At 42.5% G+C, this 17,301-nt stretch overlaps 2 protein-coding genes across 6 annotated transcripts in view; one reads left to right on the forward strand and one right to left on the reverse strand.

Moving 5' to 3' along the window:
- CPAP (centrosome assembly and centriole elongation protein) overlaps positions 1–730 on the reverse strand; it is a 36,292-nt gene extending 35,562 nt beyond the window's left edge. Inside the window, exon 1 of one of the 2 annotated variants that reach the window (XM_070749762.1) lies at positions 612–730. The gene's annotated coding sequence lies outside the window, so the exon portion shown is untranslated. The remainder of the gene's footprint in view (positions 1–611) is intronic. The other variant, XM_070749763.1, reaches the window with a different exon arrangement.
- Positions 731–10,086: 9,356 nt separating this feature from the next.
- The window catches only part of PARP4 (poly(ADP-ribose) polymerase family member 4), a 95,810-nt gene continuing 88,595 nt past the window's right edge, over positions 10,087–17,301 (forward strand). For 2 of the 4 annotated variants that reach the window (XM_070749764.1, XM_070749766.1), the window contains exons 1-2: positions 10,087–10,204; positions 14,595–14,727. In XM_070749764.1, coding sequence (XP_070605865.1) covers positions 14,596–14,727 — 132 coding nt within the window. In that variant the 5' untranslated portion in view covers positions 10,087–10,204; position 14,595. Of the gene's footprint in view, positions 10,205–11,462; positions 11,713–14,594; positions 14,728–17,301 lie in introns of those variants that run through there. The other 2 variants (XM_070749767.1, XM_070749765.1) reach the window with 2 other exon arrangements.

The following is a 17,301-nucleotide window of genomic DNA, read 5'->3' on the forward strand; positions in this document are numbered from 1 at the left end:
ATTTAATTTATATTAACATTGATCATTTATATTAATATTGTTTCCTGATTGCTTATTTGTACCCCATGACAATCATTAAGTGTTGCAGCTCATCAATCTTGACAAATGCATCTTGTTTTTTATGTACACAAAGAGCATATGCAGCAAAGACAAATGCCTTGTGTGTCCAATCACACTTGGCCAATAAAGAATTCTAATCTAATCAATAGAAGATAACAGTATTTGGGTCATTCTTTGTCATGTGGACCAATTTTCAGAATCAGTTTCATTGAAATTGAAGGTGGTTGAGTGGGGACACCTGGTCCACTTGACAAAGAATATCTTTTTCTTTTATGTACACTGAGAGCATATGCACCAAAGACAAATTCCTTGTGCATCTAATAATACTTGGCCAATGAAGAATTCTATTCTAAAAGAAGAAGAAGAAGCAAGCAGACAGGAGGCAAAAACAAACGTGGCGGCGGGGCTCGTAGCCCAAACAGGGCCTAAAAGGGGGGCTATAAGAGATCTAAATCTAAATAAAAGTGGGGCGATTCCCCGCCACGTCCTCAAATCCTGAACACAAACGCATCTTAATGAAAAGCAGGAGAAGAAACACGGATTATAACAACCTCTCCGTCTCCTCGCTCGACGCGCCTCCAACCTCTTTCCCGCAGAAAGCGCCGATCGTCCGATCCTTTAGCAGTACAAACCTACCGCCACCTTCGACGCGATCAGCGCCACAGGCTGAAGAATAGGGAGCGCAGAGCGTTCTGGGAGTGGTAGTTCGCCGCTGGGAAAGGCACCGTTGTACGAAACGGGCCGACTGTGGCGTGGCAGACTACGATTCCCAAGAGGTTTCAGGAAGCGTTGCTTTGACGTCACGGCTTTTGGCAGAAGTTAACGGCAGTTAAAGGTGCCTCCTTTTGAAGGGAAGTGTAGCTTTAGGCGTGCACTATTGTAAACATTACCACCACCACCGCAACGATATTAAATTTTAAAGTGAGGAAATAATCGTAACGTGCGATGTACACTTTTTTTTTAAAGTTTTTCAAAAGTACAGAAAAAGATGGTAATATTTGTACGTGCATAAGTGTCCTAATGTTTCTCTCTTACTAGTATCATGTATATAAACATTGTTATACTGTATACTGCTCAAAAAAATAAAGGGAGCACTTAAACAACACAATATAACGCCAAATAAATCAAACTCCTGTGAAATCAAATTATCCACCTAAGAAGCAACAGTGATTGACAATCAATTTCATTTTGTTGTCAGCACATTCGACTTTGTACAGAACAAAGTATTCAATGAGAATATTTCATTCATTCAGATCTAAGATGTGTTATTTGAGGGTTCCCTTTATTTTTTTGAGCAGTGTCTCTTTGTATACTACCAATACTTACTTGACTAAATGGTGATTGGTCTGTCAGAGGACAAAAAATTCTGCGTTGCTTTCAAAACCAAGAACAATTTTACTCTTTAGAACAGGGGTCTTCAAACTTGACAACTTTAAGACTTGGGGACCTCAACTCCCAGAATTCTCCAGCCAGCAGAGCAGTAGGGAGAATTATGAGAGTTGAAGTCCACAAGTCTTAAAGTTGCCAAGTCTGAAGACCTCTGCTTTAGAACATAAGAAGAGTCATGCTGAATCAGGCCAAAGCCCATCAAGTCCAGCATTCTGTGTCACACAGTGGCCCACCAATTGTCCATGGGGATCTTGAGCAGAAAGAGAAGGCAAGACCCTCCCTTTCCCCTGACCCCCAACAAATGGTACTCAATGGAATCCTGCCTGCCTCAACCAACATAGAGGCGGCACACGGACATCCGTTTCAATAACCACCGATACACTTGGCATCCATGAATCCGTCTAATCCTGCCTTGAAGCTATCCAGGCTGAAAGCTGTCACGACCTCTTCTGAAAGTGAATTCCATAAACCAGTGACCCTCTGGGTGAAGAAATATTTCCCTTGATTTGTCCTTGAAGTAGACCCAGAGACAGGGTTTGAGCAATCGGTACTTTTATTCAGCTCAGAGAATAAGTGACAGCTCAGCAAGGTAAAGTGACGATTCAGCGAGTACCGACTGGCTCTGCAGGAAGAAGCCGCTTCTTTTATACTTTTGCGGTTCCCGCCAAAGCGAGAGCCGGCCGCGTCTGAGCCAATCAGGAGCGACTTCCTGCTTGGGCTCAGACAGCGCTGGAAAAGAGGAACAAACTATTTACAGCGTTACAAGGTAGCCATTTCAGGATACAACACCCCTCCCCTCATAGTTGGACCCATCCATCAAGAAAGCCACGTGACGAAGTCGTCCAATCGGTGAGGCCTTCGAGACTCTCGCGCTGACCTGCGCAGTCCATTTTCTCCTTCGCCACTGACTGTGGAGGATGGCTCGCCGCTGTTCTCCCGGTGCGGCGGACTAGGCCTGGCGGGCCCAATGAAGGCCTCGGAGGACGAGGATGGCTCGGCGTCGCTGGATGGTTCCCCCTGGCCCGATAAGTCTCTCTGCGTGTTTCTTAGTTCGGGCAATGTATAAAAGTCTGTTGAGGGGGGAGAGTCCGAGTCAGCGGGTTGTTGTAATTGGTTTTCAGTTCGTTTCCGAATGTGGTCTATGTGTCGTTTCCACAAACGACCATCCTCCAGTTTAACAATATAAGTCTTGGGTGCATTTTGCTTAACAATAATTCCCTTCATCCAGTTTACATTTCCATCAAAGCATTTTACATATACATTTTGACCCAAATACATTTCTCTTTCTGGTTTTATGCACATTTGGTTATTATTCAAACAGAACCTTGGGTTTAACCTGTCTAGTGGTGACCTCAACTTTCTCCCCATCAATAACTCTGCAGGGCTTACATGTGTGTGCGAGTTAGGGGTAATGTGCTGGGTTAATAAGAATTGGTCCAAGTTCTGTTGCACATCTCCAGGGCCTGACCTGTGCAATGCCTCTTTTGCCACCCTTACGTAACGTTCTGCCAACCCGTTAGCCCAGGGCGAGTAAGGCGAGATGAGGGCATGTCTGACCCCCAGGCCATCTAGGAATAATTCGAATTGCCTGGCTGTTAGTTGTGGTCCATTGTCAGACACCAATAGATCAGGGCAACCATGGGATGCAAACAGTCTGCTCAATACCTTGATAGTGGCACTTGTGGTTATGTTGTTCATTGCTATTATTTCCAACCATTTGGAGAAAGCATCAACCACTATTAGGAAATACTGAGACCCCACTGGGCCAGCAAAATCAATGTGGATCCTAGACCAAGGGCCAGCAGGCTGTTCCCACTCAGCCGGAGTTGTTTTGGGGGGATTGGGCCTAGACTCTTGGCACGGGTCACACTTTGAAACCCAATTTTCAATATCAGCATCAAGCCCTGGCCACCATAAATGCCCCCTTGCTAGGCTCTTCATCCTGACAATCCCAGGATGGCCCACGTGTAACATTCTGAGTACCTTTTCCCTTAGGCGTTTGGGGATGATCACTCTATCCCCCCACAGCAAACAACCTTTTACATATGACAATTCAAGCCTTTTGTTCTTAAAATCACACAATTCAGGTTTAACAATATCATTTTGCCATCCCTTTAGAACACAGTTCACTACTTGTTTCAGGATTTGGTCTTGCTGCGTGTGTGCAGCTACCTCTTTTGCTGTGGTTAGTGGGTTTTCCTCGAGTTCTATCATTAGCACGTCTGTGGTTGGAACAGGGTCTTCTACCAAGTCTGCTATGGGGCATCTGCTGAGGCCGTCTGCATGATTGATTTCCTTCCCCCCCTTGTGGGTGAGCTCATACTGATACCCAGAGAGGAAAAGGGCCCATCTGATTAGTCTTGGAGACATAAAAGGTGGAGTGGGCTTGTTGGGGGCTAGCAGGCCTAGTAGGGGTTTGTGGTCAGTGACTAGCTCAAAATTTCTTCCAAAAATGTAATTGTGAAACTTCTTTACCCCTGCCACTAATGCCAGAGCCTCCTTGTCTAACTGGCTATAATTTCTCTCCGTGCTGGTCATGGTTCTTGAAAAAAATGCTATTGGGGCCTCTGTCTGATTAGGTAGAACGTGAGCTAGGACTCCTCCTATGCCGTACGGCGAAGCGTCGCACGTGAGCCTAATGGGTAGTGATGCACTATATTGGACTACTACACTTTTAGAAGTTAGTAAATTTTTTATTTGAGCAAAGGCTTCACGTTCAATTTTCCCCCATGTCCAGCGGGCTTCCTTCTGGAGTAAACGATGGAGAGGCTCTGCTACTGTTGCCTTCTGCTTTAAAAAAACGGAATAAAAATTAAGGAGGCCCAAAAATGCTTGCAACTCACTCTTATCTCGTGGCTCTGGGGCTTCTCTAATTGCTCTCAGCTTCTCAGTTGTGGGGTGGATACCTTCCTTATCTATTTTATATCCTAGGAATTCAATACTGTTAGTTCCCCAGACACATTTATCAGGCTTGATTCGTAACCCTTTGTCCTGTAGCCTCTTAAGTACTTCCCTTATTCTTTTGTTCACTTGTTCCTGGTTTTCCCCTGCAATTAAGATGTCATCAAAATATGGGATGGCCCCATTTACCCCTGACAATAGGCGTTCCATGATGCTCTGGAATATCCCTGGGGCTATGCTCACCCCAAACTGTAACCTCGTGCATTTGAAAGCCCCCCTGTGCGTTACAATTGTTTGAGCGTTTGCTGTTTGTTCATCGACCGGAAGTTGCTGGTAAGCCTGCGCCAGGTCGATCTTTGCGAACCTTTTCCCCTCCCCCAGGGAGTGTAAGAGTTGTTGCACAACCGGAATGGGGTAGGGGTGGTGTTGGAGTGCCTTATTCAGGGTTGATTTGTAATCAGCGCAAACTCTTAAGGAGCCATCTGGCTTCAGGGGTGTCACTATGGGAGTTTCCCATGGCCCCTGTTCCACAGGGACCAAGATACCTTGACTAATGAGTTTGTCCAGCTGTAAGTCTAGCTTGGGGAGAAGCGGGAGGGGAACCCTGCGAGGTTTCAGTCTAACTGGTGGGACCTTGGGGTCAATAGAGAAAGATATGGGGGTTCCCTTATACAATCCTAAGGTGGGGCTGAACACTTCAGGGAACTCTTTCACAAAGTTAGGCATAATATCACAGTTTACATTACACACACCCGAAATTTCAATCCCCAACGGTTCCATCCATGCTAGCCCTAGCAGGGAGTGTTTGGCCCCCGTCACAATAAGCATGGGAAGGGTACATTTGACATTCTTAAATGCAATAGGTACATTTGCAGTTCCCAGGACCGAGATTACCCCCCCTTGGAAGTCTCTGATCACCAAAGAGGTTTGAATTAGGTCAGCCTCAGACACATTAGGCATATATAGCTTAAATTTTTCCCAGGGCATGATGGTATATCTCGAACCCGTATCTAGCTCCATTGAGCAAGGCTGGTTATTTAGCAACAACGAGATAACAATTTTAGCCCCCTTTTTGGTTGCCGTGTTATTCACGGAATATTGAGAGTTACCTCTATTGTAGTCTCGGTTAGCGGTGGGGTAATTCCTTTGACCCGAGTTGCGGAACGGTCTCCTTTCTCGCGATTGGGGGGGGTGGTTTTGGGGTCGCTGGTATTGTTGTGTGGCAAAAGTTTCTTCTGGTGCCGTTGCCCTGCATGCGATGGCGATGTGGCCTCTCCGGTTGCAACGGCGGCAAGTGGTGTCGCGGAACGGGCATCGATGGCGCTGGTGATTTCCCCGGCAGCCCGCGCAGGGGGCTGGATGAGTAGCTCTAGGGTGTCTCGGTTGGTCTTGCAGGAGGAGGCAGTCGTCCCCGTTGCTAGTTAGCTGGCCGCGGACGTCTGTTCCCATGGCGCTGGGAGACTCGGCGTCGATTTTGGCAATGGTTTCTCGCCTTCCGTGCTCTTTTAATTCTCTTGCCGCTGCGTCGGCTGCTTCCGCGGTTTGCGCTAATTTGATTACGGTTTGTAGAGTCGGCTCATCTTCGGTGAGGAGTTTACTTCTCACTGTGTGGTTCTTCATGCCGAAAATCAAGGCGTCGGTGAGGCGAGCTTCCGGATCTTGAAACTTGCATTGAGCGAGTACCGTTCGAAGCCGCGTTGTGAATTGGCTTATCGACTCGGTTTCTCTCTGAGCCATCATGTGAAATTGATGCCGGTAAACCACGGCTGGTCTGGTTGGTTTAAAATGGCTCGCTAGTTTCTGTTGAAGGACGTCCCACGCTGTGGCTCTTGCTTGTTCTGGTTCGGTGAGAGTTTGGGCAAGTCTACGGATCTCTGCGCCGCAGTAGTTTAGAAAAATAGCCCGTCTGCGATCGGCTCCGGCGTCCTGCATTCCCGCCGCCTCGAGGAATATCTCGAAGGTGGCCATGTACTCGTCCCAAGTCATTTTCTCGGCATCGAAAAGTTCTGGAGCCTGGCCGATCTGGATTTTGTCCATGTTGCACGCGAAGTTCTTCCGTTCGTTCGTCGCCAGTGAAGTAGACCCAGAGACAGGGTTTGAGCAATCGGTACTTTTATTCAGCTCAGAGAATAAGTGACAGCTCAGCAAGGTAAAGTGACGATTCAGCGAGTACCGACTGGCTCTGCAGGAAGAAGCCGCTTCTTTTATACTTTTGCGGTTCCCGCCAAAGCGAGAGCCGGCCGCGTCTGAGCCAATCAGGAGCGACTTCCTGCTTGGGCTCAGACAGCGCTGGAAAAGAGGAACAAACTATTTACAGCGTTACAAGGTAGCCATTTCAGGATACAACAGTCCTCACTTTCTTACCTATGAGCTTTAGGGAGTGCCCCCTCGTCCTAGCATTGTGTGATAGAGAAAAATTTTTTTCTCTATCCACCTTTTCTATCCCATGCATGATTTTATACACTTCGATCAAGTCACTCCTTAAACGCCATCTTTCAAGGCTGAAGAGACCAAGATTTAGATTGTGATGTTGCCTAAACTTTTAGACTTCCGAATATTAGCATTTTAAAAGGTGACATTAGCATTTAACACCGCAATCTCTTAACACAAGATTATCATGTTAAATGCTAATGTCACCTTTTAAAATGCTAATATTCGGAAGTCTAAAGTTTAGGCAACATCACAATCTAAATCTTTTTTAAATTAAAAAAATCAGGGTATTTTTTTTCTTCCTGGGCAGTATGCAGTACACAGTAACTTGTCATTTTAGCACTAAACAATGGAGATGGTATTCTGAAAGTCCTTGAATAGATTTGAAGTTTTATGAAAGATTCAAACGCAGCTGGAAATGAGTAATATAATCTATACATTTGCACTTGTGAAATGTTATCTAAAACCAACATTTTCTGTTGTTCAAGTCTTGCACATAACCAATGACTTTTATTGTTTCATCACTTGTTTTCTGATGTATCACATCCAAATATATGTATCATTTTTCCCTATAAAAGGACCTGACCTCACTTTAATGCAATGGTTCTCAACCTGAGGGTTGGGACACCTTTGGGGGTTGAACAACTGTTTCACAGGAGTCGTCTAAGACCATGGAAAAAGACAAATTTCCCATGGTGTTAGGAACTAAAGCTTCTATTCTGGTGCCTTGGAATATATATTTACAGTCTGACCAATTAGGCATTTACAGTGGGAGTGTCCCTCTGACCTTCCTGCCAATCAGCTTAAAGCTCTGTTGGGAGAATTGGTGCTAGACTTATGGTTGGTGCTCACCACAACATGTGGAACTGTATTAAGGAGTCGCGGCATTAGAAAGGTTGAGAATCACTGCTTTAATAAATGCTTTTTGCTTTGCCTGAATTACTTGATGATTCATAGTTGTTGACAGGCGAATAAGATTCGCTTTTAAAAGAAAAAAGTATCTCAGAGTCAACTATCAAGTTCTTATCAATTCCATGCCAAACTGGAAGTGCAACAGTGGGGATTGTGAATGCAAGAGTGAGCCTAGAGGCAACAGAGAGAATTATGAACAATACAGTAATGGCAAAAATAATACAAAATAAAATACAGTGGCCATGATCTTCCAACAATACGACTTATTTGATTTATATCCTGTCTTTATAATAACCAGCAGCCATGCCCGAATTGGGAGTATTTCACCCCTGGACTTCAACAACAGAGTGGACACCTCCTGGAATGCTCTATCTGATTCCATTGTTACCTCCTCAAAGCCCCACAACTTCAATCTTAAACTGTCTACCGTGGACTTCACCCCATTCCTAAGAGATCTCTAAAGGGGGCATGCTTAAGCACACCAGTATGCCTACCATCCCTGTCCTACTGTCCCCGTTTATTTGTACTAGTTTTTTGTGTTCATGTCCATGTTTATACTTATATCTGTTATCTCTTACACATTTGATAAACTAACTAACTAAATAAATAAATAAACAAACCTAGATGGCTAGATGGCTTTGAATCAGGTATTCTCTCTCAACCCAACCTACCTCACAAGGTGATTGTTGGAAGAATAGGGAAAAAGAAGAAACATTATGTACGGTATGCTCACTGGTTTAAGTTACTTATAAAGTAATACTGTAGAGGCATGATTAAAAAATCCAAATAAAAGTGTCGTTCTTTGAATCTTAACATATAATGCAGAAGTGTGTCTTATCCAGAAGAAGAGGAGGAGGAAGAGGAAGAAGAGGAGGAGGAGGAGAGGAAGAGAAGAAGAAGAGAGGAGGAAGAGGAGGAAGAAAAGAAGAAGAGAGGAGGAAGAGGAGAAGAGAGGAGGAAGAAGAAGAAGAAGAAGAAGAGGAAGAAGGAGGAGGAGGAGGAGGAGGAGGAGGAGAAGAAGAAGAAGAAGAAGAAGAAGAAGAAGAAGAAGAAGAAGAAGAAGAAGAAGAACCACCACCAGTGGCTGGTTAGGTCCCACAGAGTCGGCCGTCTCCAGGTCCTGTCGGCCAGACCATATCGTCTGGTGGGGTCTAGAGGAAGAGCCTCCTCTCTGGTGGCCCCAGCCCTTTGGAATGAACTCCCTCCGGGGTTACGTACTGCCCCCACTCTCCTGGTCTTTTGTAAAGCCCTGAAGAACTACCTATGCCAGTGGGCATGGGGGCCGCGAGTGACAAGACTGTCTCCGGCCGATGTTGAACTATTGAATTGGATGAATGTGGATGATAGTATTGGGGTTTTTAGGATTTTATTAATTTTATAATAATTCTTTTTAAATATAATTAGATTTCTCCATGTATATTGTTTGCATTTATAATGCTGTATGCCACCCTGAGTTGTTCTGAGAAGGGCCACATAGAAGTCTGAATGAATGAATGAATAAATGAATGAATGAATGAATTATTATAAGATGATGATGATGATGATGATGATGATGATGATGATGATTGGAAGACTGGAGAAGTCACGACGTTTAAAAATTAAGCCAGGTGATTTAGCCAACTATGATAGAGGGTTTATTCTTGAAGATCTAAGTATTGCCCACAAGATCATATGCTGCAACGTCCTGCCTGTCGGCGACTACTTCAGCTTCAACCACAACAACACAAGAGCACACAACAGATTTAAACTTAATATTAACCGCTCCAAACTTGACTGTAAAAAATATGACTTCAGTAACCGAGTTGTTGAAGCGTGGAACTCATTACTGGACTCCATAGTGTCATCCCCAAACCCCCAACACTTTACCCTTAGATTATCTACGGTTGACCTATCCAGATTCCTAAGAGGTGAGTAAGGGGCGAGTACAAGTGCACTAGAGTGCCTTCCGTCCCCAGTCCTATTGCTCTCCTATATCTCCTATACCTTTCTTCTATTCCTATATCTCTTCTTCTATTCTTTCATTGATATGTTCTATTCCTATATCTTCTTTTCTATTCTTTCTTAGATATATTTTACTATGAGTATCTCCTCTATAACCTTCATCATGTATTTTACTATGTGTATATAGATATATACCCACTAAAACCCTCATTGTGTATTGGACAAAATAAATAAATAAAAAAATAAAATAAAGTTCTCGTGGACTATTTTTAACTTGTATTTTCCCCTTCTACTATACCTTCTCACAACAAAGTAGCTGCCATTAATGCAACTAAATTAAGAATACTGTAACATTATCAGAGAATGAAATATCCACCAGAGGGCGCACGCCTCCCCCTACAGTTTGTTGTTGATTCGCAACCTGGAACAATTTTATTTGGTGACTTTGCTTCCGTAATGCTGAAGTGTAACAACGCCCTGCAGGCGTTGTGATACAGCTTGCTTTCAATTCCCCTTGAAGTAGAGAAACCAGGAAGTCTCTGCTGCAAAATCGGAATAAAGCAGCCAGCAGGCAAGTAGCTTTTTCAATCTCATCCTCGTTTGTATTTTCAGATGATTCTCAACAAGAACCCTGACAGATGTTTTGTTTGATAATGTTGCTATTTGGGTCTCCAACAGTGGAAAGATAATATACATACCTGTTACCTCCATTGAAAAACATACTGTATATACGGCAACAAATACATTTTATTAGGAGCCACAAAGCTTGCAATAAATTTCCTAGACTCAACCTTTATTTTGCACCTAGAATATTATATATTTTCATGTTTGCAGTAATCCACTGTAGCCCTTTTCAATAATTAAATCAGGAAACCTGTTTTTGCAAAATATTTACGGTATTTCCTTGCTTTACTTCCTTGTCAGACTGGAGTGAAAACGTACCGCTTCTCAGGACCTAACACTAATTTTTTTATAACTTTAGTTAACATACATGGTGTAATAATCTTACAATGAGCTTTGAACTGTTGTATAATTGTGTATGCTGACACAACCAAAAAATATGTCTCTACAAAATGACACTAAAGTAAAGTTTCACTCAGGATTTCATTGTGTGTAAAATGCTATTGTGTATTGGTGAAACACCCAATTCCCCTCCATTTTTTTCTCCCCTTGAGTACTTTAGTTATTTGCATGAGTATGGCAATACGATAGTGTTTTATATGCTAACAAAGCATGGAGCTGGGCCAAATTAAACCATATTGCATTTTCATAGCATTACTTAAAGTGTTCCTTAAAGCAGGGTCCCCAACATTTGGGTTTCAAGGACCACCAAATTCATAATTTTAAATCCTACTGACCCTAATTCATAATTTTAAGTCCCACAGACCACTAACATATATATATACTGTATATATAATATATATATATATATTCAAATTCAGCAAAAAAAGCATGTGACATACATATATATATATATATATATATATATATATATATATACATTTGTAAATTTGTAAAGATCAAATAACTTTCATTTTATTAATATGAAATGCACCTATTTAATATAACAAAATTATAAATGCTTATTTAATTATAACAAAATAGTAAAATGCTTTAATCATAACAAAATCTGTTACAGAGCTGTAGCTGTAGTCCTTTTCTTCCCCTGCCTTCCCTCCTTTTTTCCTCTTCTTTCCTTTCTTTTCCTCCTTTTTTCTTTTCCTTCTTTCCTTTCTTTCTCTTTCCTTTCTTTTTCTCTTTTTTCCTTCTTTCCTCTCCTTTCCTTTCCTCTTCTTCCTTTCCTTTTCTTTCCTTCTTTCCTTTCCTTCTTTCCTTTTCTTCTCTTTTCTTTCCTTTCATCGTCTTTCCTGCCCTCTCCTTTGTTGTCCCCCTCTTCCTTTCCTTTCCTTCTCTTTCCTCCCTCTTCCTTTCCTTTCCTTTCCTTTTCCTGCACCTTGGTGGAAGAACTGTTCCAGGAGGATCAAAGGGCCAGTCCTGTGATTACCACAGCTCTGGGATATGCGACCGGCCCACGATGGGGCTGGAAATGTCCATCATGTGCAATATGCAACCTTGCAGGTGGGAAAACGTGCAAAAAGAAGCACAGCCCTCGCCGGTTGGAACAAAATAATTCGTTGAATTTGTTTGCTTAAACTGTGGGTTTTTTAGTACTGTGGTACCTCTACTTACAAACTTAATTCTTTCCGTGACCAGGTTCTTAAGTAGAAAAGTTTGTAAGAAGAAGCAATTTTTCCTATAGGAATCAATGTAAAAAAAATAATGCATGCAATTGGGGAAATCGCAGGAGTGTGGAGGCCCTGTTTCCTCCTAGGAGATTCCTAGAGAGGCCCCACAGAGGCTTTACCCCGCCTTTTCTGGCCCTGTTTCCTCCCAGGAGATTCCTAGAGAGGCCCCACGGAGGCTTCTCCCATCCTTTTCTGGCCCTGTTTCCTCCCAGGAGATTCCTAGAGAGGTCCCACGGAGGCTTCTCCCATCCTTTTCTGGCCCTGTTTCCTCCCAGGAGATTCCTAGAGAGGCCCCACGGAGGCTTCTCCCATCCTTTTCTGGCCCTGTTTCCTCCCAGGAGATTCCTAGAGAGGCCCCACGGAGGCTTCTCCCCTCCTTTTCTGGCCCTGTTTCCTCCCAGGAGATTCCTAGAGAGGCCCCACGGAGGCTTCTCCCCTCCTTTTCTGGCCCTGTTTCCTCCCAGGAGATTCCTAGAGAGGCCCCACGGAGGCTTTTCCCCTCCTTTTCTGGCCCTGTTTCCTCCCAGGAGATTCCTAGAGAGGCCCCACGGAGGCTTCTCCCATCCTTTTCTGGCCCTGTTTCCTCCCAGGAGATTCCTAGTGAGGCCCCATGGAGGCTTCTCCCTGCCTTTTCTGGTTACAGTTTTGCAGGCTCGGGTTTGTAAGTGGAAAATGGTTCTTGAGAAGAGGCAAAAAAATCTTGAACACCCGGTTCTTATCTAGAAAAGTTCGTAAGTTCTTAGGTAGAGGTACCACTGTGTACTGTTGTTTTAGTTATAGTTAGTTATTTTATTAGATTTGTATGCCGCCTCTCTCCGAAGAGGGGTGTCATACATTTTTACAACATGGCTTACATGTTGTAAGCCACCCTGAGTCTCAGGAGAAGGACAGTATATAAATCTAATGAATGAATGAACAAACAAACAAACAAGCCGAGCTAGCATCCACAACTGGATGCCGTTTATCACTCCGAGCCCCCAGCAACAGGAGACGAAGGCTGCCTTGCGCACCGGCTAGCGCAAATATACCAAGATGGAATGTTGATGCCACGCAAATGCTGATGCCCCACTACAGCAGAGAGAAGCAGCTGGAGAGAATCTAGCAAGCACTTGCTTTCGGGCCTCCTTTTAGTGAAAGTGTCTCTAAAATCTGGTTTTGAATCTGCTGAATTGGTCAAACTCCTACCTGACTTCAGAGTGGCTCCTGGAATATCTCACAATTAGTCCCAGTGGCAAGTGTCAGAGAGAAAGAAAGCAACAGAGAGAGAGAGACAGAGAAAGAGAGAAAGCAAGTGTCAGAGAGAAAGAAAGCAAGAGAGAGAGAGAGAGAAAGAAAGCAAGAGAGAAAGAAAACGAGAGAGAGAGAGAAAGAGAGTGAGAGAGAAAGAAAAGAGAGAAAGAGAGAGAAAGCAAGTGTCAGAGAGAAAGAAATCAAGAGAGAGAGAGAAAGAAAGAGAGAGAAAGCAAGTTTCAGAGAGAAAGAAAGCAAGAGAGAGAGAGAAAGAAAAAGAAAGAAAGCAAGAGAAAGAGAGAGAGAAAGAAAAGAGAGAAAGAGAGAGAAAGCAAGTTTCAGAGAGAAAGAAAGCAAGAGAGAGAGAGAAAGAAAAAGAAAGAAAGCAAGAGAAAGAGAGAGAGAAAGAAAAGAGAGAAAGAGAGAGAAAGCAAGTGTCAGAGAGAAAGAAAGCAAAAGAGAGAGAGAGAGAAAGAAAAAGAAAGAAAGCAAGAGAGAAAGAGAGAGTGAGAGAGAGAGAGTGAGAGAGAAAGCAAGAGAGACAAAGAAAAGAGAAAGAGAGAGAAAGCAAGTGTCAGAGAGAAAGAAAGCAAGAGAGAGAGAGAGAAAGAAAAAGAAAGAAAGAGAGAAAGAGAGAGATAGAGAGAGAGAGAGTGAGAGAGAGAGAAAGCAAGAGAGAGAAAGAAGAGAGAAAGAGAGAGAAAGCAAGTGTCAGAGAGAAAGAAAGCAAGAGAGAGAGAGAGAAAGAAAGCAAGATAGAAAGAAAACAAGAGAGAGAGAGAAAAGGAGAGGAAGGGAGAGAGAGAAAGAAATGAGCAAAAAGGGGAAGAAAAAAAGAGAAATGAGAAAATGATTGAAACAGAGAATGACAGGAAAGAGAGAGAAACAAAAGAGAAAGAGAAGTGACTCTTGATTTAAATCATATGATAAAAAGCACCCAAATAATAAGAGAGAAAAAAAACCCAGCCCTTACCTGTTTTTGGAAATGGTTCAAAAGTGTCTATACAAATACACACACAAGGGTGGGGAGGGGACAGGGATGGAAAAAGAGAGAAGAATGTGCCCCAGGATTTTAAAATGTAAAAAATGTGCCGTGGCTCAAAAAAGGTTGAAAATCACTGCTGTATTCTATTCTTTTTCCTAATGTTCAGAAGGATGACCAAATTTCGTTCGGTCACCATTTCTATTCATTATGTAACGTTGTAGCTATTGTTGCAATCACTGTTTTATGCATCTGGTTGAACAGGAATTCAGATGTTTATTTTATTTATATATATGTATATATATAAATACATATAAATGTATATGGGTCATTGACTGTAACTAATGATGATCATGAAGCCACCCATATATTGTAAACATATCTTGAAGCTTTCCCTTCCTGGTCATGCTCAGGTTAGCATTGCAAATCAAGTCATCATGACCGAAAGTATATTTTTTTTTAATCCTTGCGGGAACTATTTTGTTTTTAAATTTGCTTTGCAGGATGACGATTGCAATTTTCGATGGCTGTACATTCTTTCTGAGAATCAAAAAGTTAACAATTCTAGAAAAGAACAGACTGAAGAAGTCCATTAAGGAGAATGGTGGCCAGATTGCATTTATGTTAAATCAAGAGGTATGTTTAGCTTTACATCTTTGGGCCTTTGGGTAGCAAATTCAAGAAAGGAATTTCAGCATAGAATAAAACACAGTTGGTAAAATAGAAAAAAGATATCCTTCAATGAATGCTAATTACGACTGATTTAGTTTAAACCCTGAGTCTTTTATATATTATAGAGTTGATTTTACAAACACCAACTTACTCCTTCCAGGATGTCAAAGCTACAGTATCTAGAATTGGGGGCAGCAAAAGAAAACAAAACTCAGTATGTTCAGGTATAATAGCTGTTCTGCAGGCGTGTCCAATCGCCCGTAATTACAGGGTAATTAGTCCAGAAAGACACACACCACACGATAGAAGGAAAACCAAAAGTCTTTATCAACAGAAAAGCAGAAAAAACTCCCTTTTTAAATGTCAAAGGGATTTTCTGGTACACACAAGGCACAGGCTAAATGCAATCCAATTTCTCACCCAGTAACTGGGAAATTGAGTTCAAATTCCAAAGTCCAGAAAGTCCACACAGTTTTGAACAGGGAAACAGCAGAACCATGATCTTGACGAACTACGAATCAGATAAACTTCCACAAGGCTAAATCAGCACGCAGCTCTTTTTATCTGTAGCCACAGGTGGCCTCACTTATCTCCTGTAATAATCCTTCAGTTGTTCTCTCCTATGCATCACTCTCCACATGCGTGGGTCTGTCATAAGTTCTTGTTCAGAATCCAGGGATGATAAGGATGATTGATCTCCTCCTGGGCTGTCTGCCAAACTCCCCTCTTCCCTGTCACTCACACTTCCTTGGTCAGAGGAGACTTCGTCAGCAGATTCTATCGGGAGCAAAACAGGCCTGTGGCATGTGGATGTTTCCCCCACATCCACCTCCACATTCCTTGGGACAGGAACTGCGCCAGAGCTAACCACAACAAATAACACACCATGCTTTACTACTACAGAAATGAAGAAATTTTGAATTTTTGTAGAAGTTCCGTAAGAAATGTAAAATCTCTTTGTATTCTACCAGTTATGAGAAAAGTCTTTAAAAAAGTTATGAACACTATGAATTAGTTGTTTTGATACACATGCACATGTGTTTTGATACACATTTTTAAATAAGGACATCTGCTAGAAAAGTTGCAATTTAGAACATATGTTTTTGGTTACAAGATTTATTTCATAAATAAATTCCTCCCAAGAGTCGGGAGGAGAAAACAAAGGTGAATCACTTCAATACTTCGGTAAGAAACCTTCGAATATGATTCAAGGGAGAATTTATTTATTACAAGCAGACAGATAAAGAGATGCATTAAAAAATTCTGTAAATGATTAAACGGATTATCAGTGAGAAAGAAAGTATCTTAAAAGTACATCCAATTGTTTAAAAATGACATGTGCAATCTGGTTGTGTAGAAGCATGGATCAATAATTAATAATCAATTCATTATTTTAATAATTATAATAATTATAATTCATTGTTTTAATAATTATAATTCATTATTAATAATTATAATTAATACAATTGAGAGAGTCCAGAAATACTGTATTTCACAAGAAGAGTCCTCCACTCCTCTGCTCGCAACAGAATATTTTATTCCATCAGACTTGAAATTTTGACCTTAGATAGCTTATCAGTACATCACCTTTGATCTGATCTAAATATAGTTCATAAAATCACCTGCCACAACGTCCTACCTGTCAGTGAATACTGTACTTTAGCTTCAATTGCAACAATACACAAGCACACAATAGATTCAAACTCAATGTAAAACGCTCCAAATTCTATTCCAGAAAATACAACTTCAGCAACAGAGTGATCAATGCCTGGAATGCACTACTGGCTTGGTGATTTCTTCCCCAAATCCCAAAAAACTTTAATCTTAGACTGTCTACAGTTGACCTCAACCATTCCTAAGAGGTCTTGTGCTTATTGTCCATATCTTACTGTCCCATTGTCCAAATTTACCTGTACCTACTTTGCTTTTGTTTATGTTTATACCAATACTTACTATCTGGTACATGCTTTGACAAAATAAATACAGTAGTACCTCGTGATACAAACCCCTCGTCATATGAACTTTTCGAGATACGAACCTGAGGTTTAGAAAATTTTTGTGTTTTCGTACGAACTTTTTTTGCCTTACGAATCAGCTGCCCGAACGCCAAACCCAGAAGTTCGGCAAAAGTTTGGGTTTGGCGTTCGGGTTCGTAAGGCTGCTAAGAAGTGCCGCTGGCGGGCTGTCGCCTTTTAAAACAGTTGGGGGGCTTCTCAGCGTTTCCTTGAACGCCGAACCCAAACTTTTGCCGAACTTCCGGGTTCGGCGTTCAGGAGGCTACCAAGAAGCCCCGCCGCCCAGCTGTCACCTTATGAAACAGCCGGGGGCTTCTCGGCGTTCTCCCTGAACCCGGAAGTTCGGCAAAAGTTCGGGTTTGGCGTTCGGGTTCGGGAGGCCGCCGAGAAGCCCCGCTGCCCGGCTGTCACCTTGCCAGAAGAGCCGCGGAGCTGTCAGCCGGTCGGGAGGCTCAAACGGAGGTGGGGAATCCCAATAAGGAATTCCATGGGCGGAGCTTTGATGTCACGAAGACGTCCTTCC

The sequence above is a fragment of the Erythrolamprus reginae genome, chromosome 4 (assembly GCF_031021105.1).
Source record: "Erythrolamprus reginae isolate rEryReg1 chromosome 4, rEryReg1.hap1, whole genome shotgun sequence".
NCBI lineage: Eukaryota > Metazoa > Chordata > Lepidosauria > Squamata > Dipsadidae > Erythrolamprus > Erythrolamprus reginae.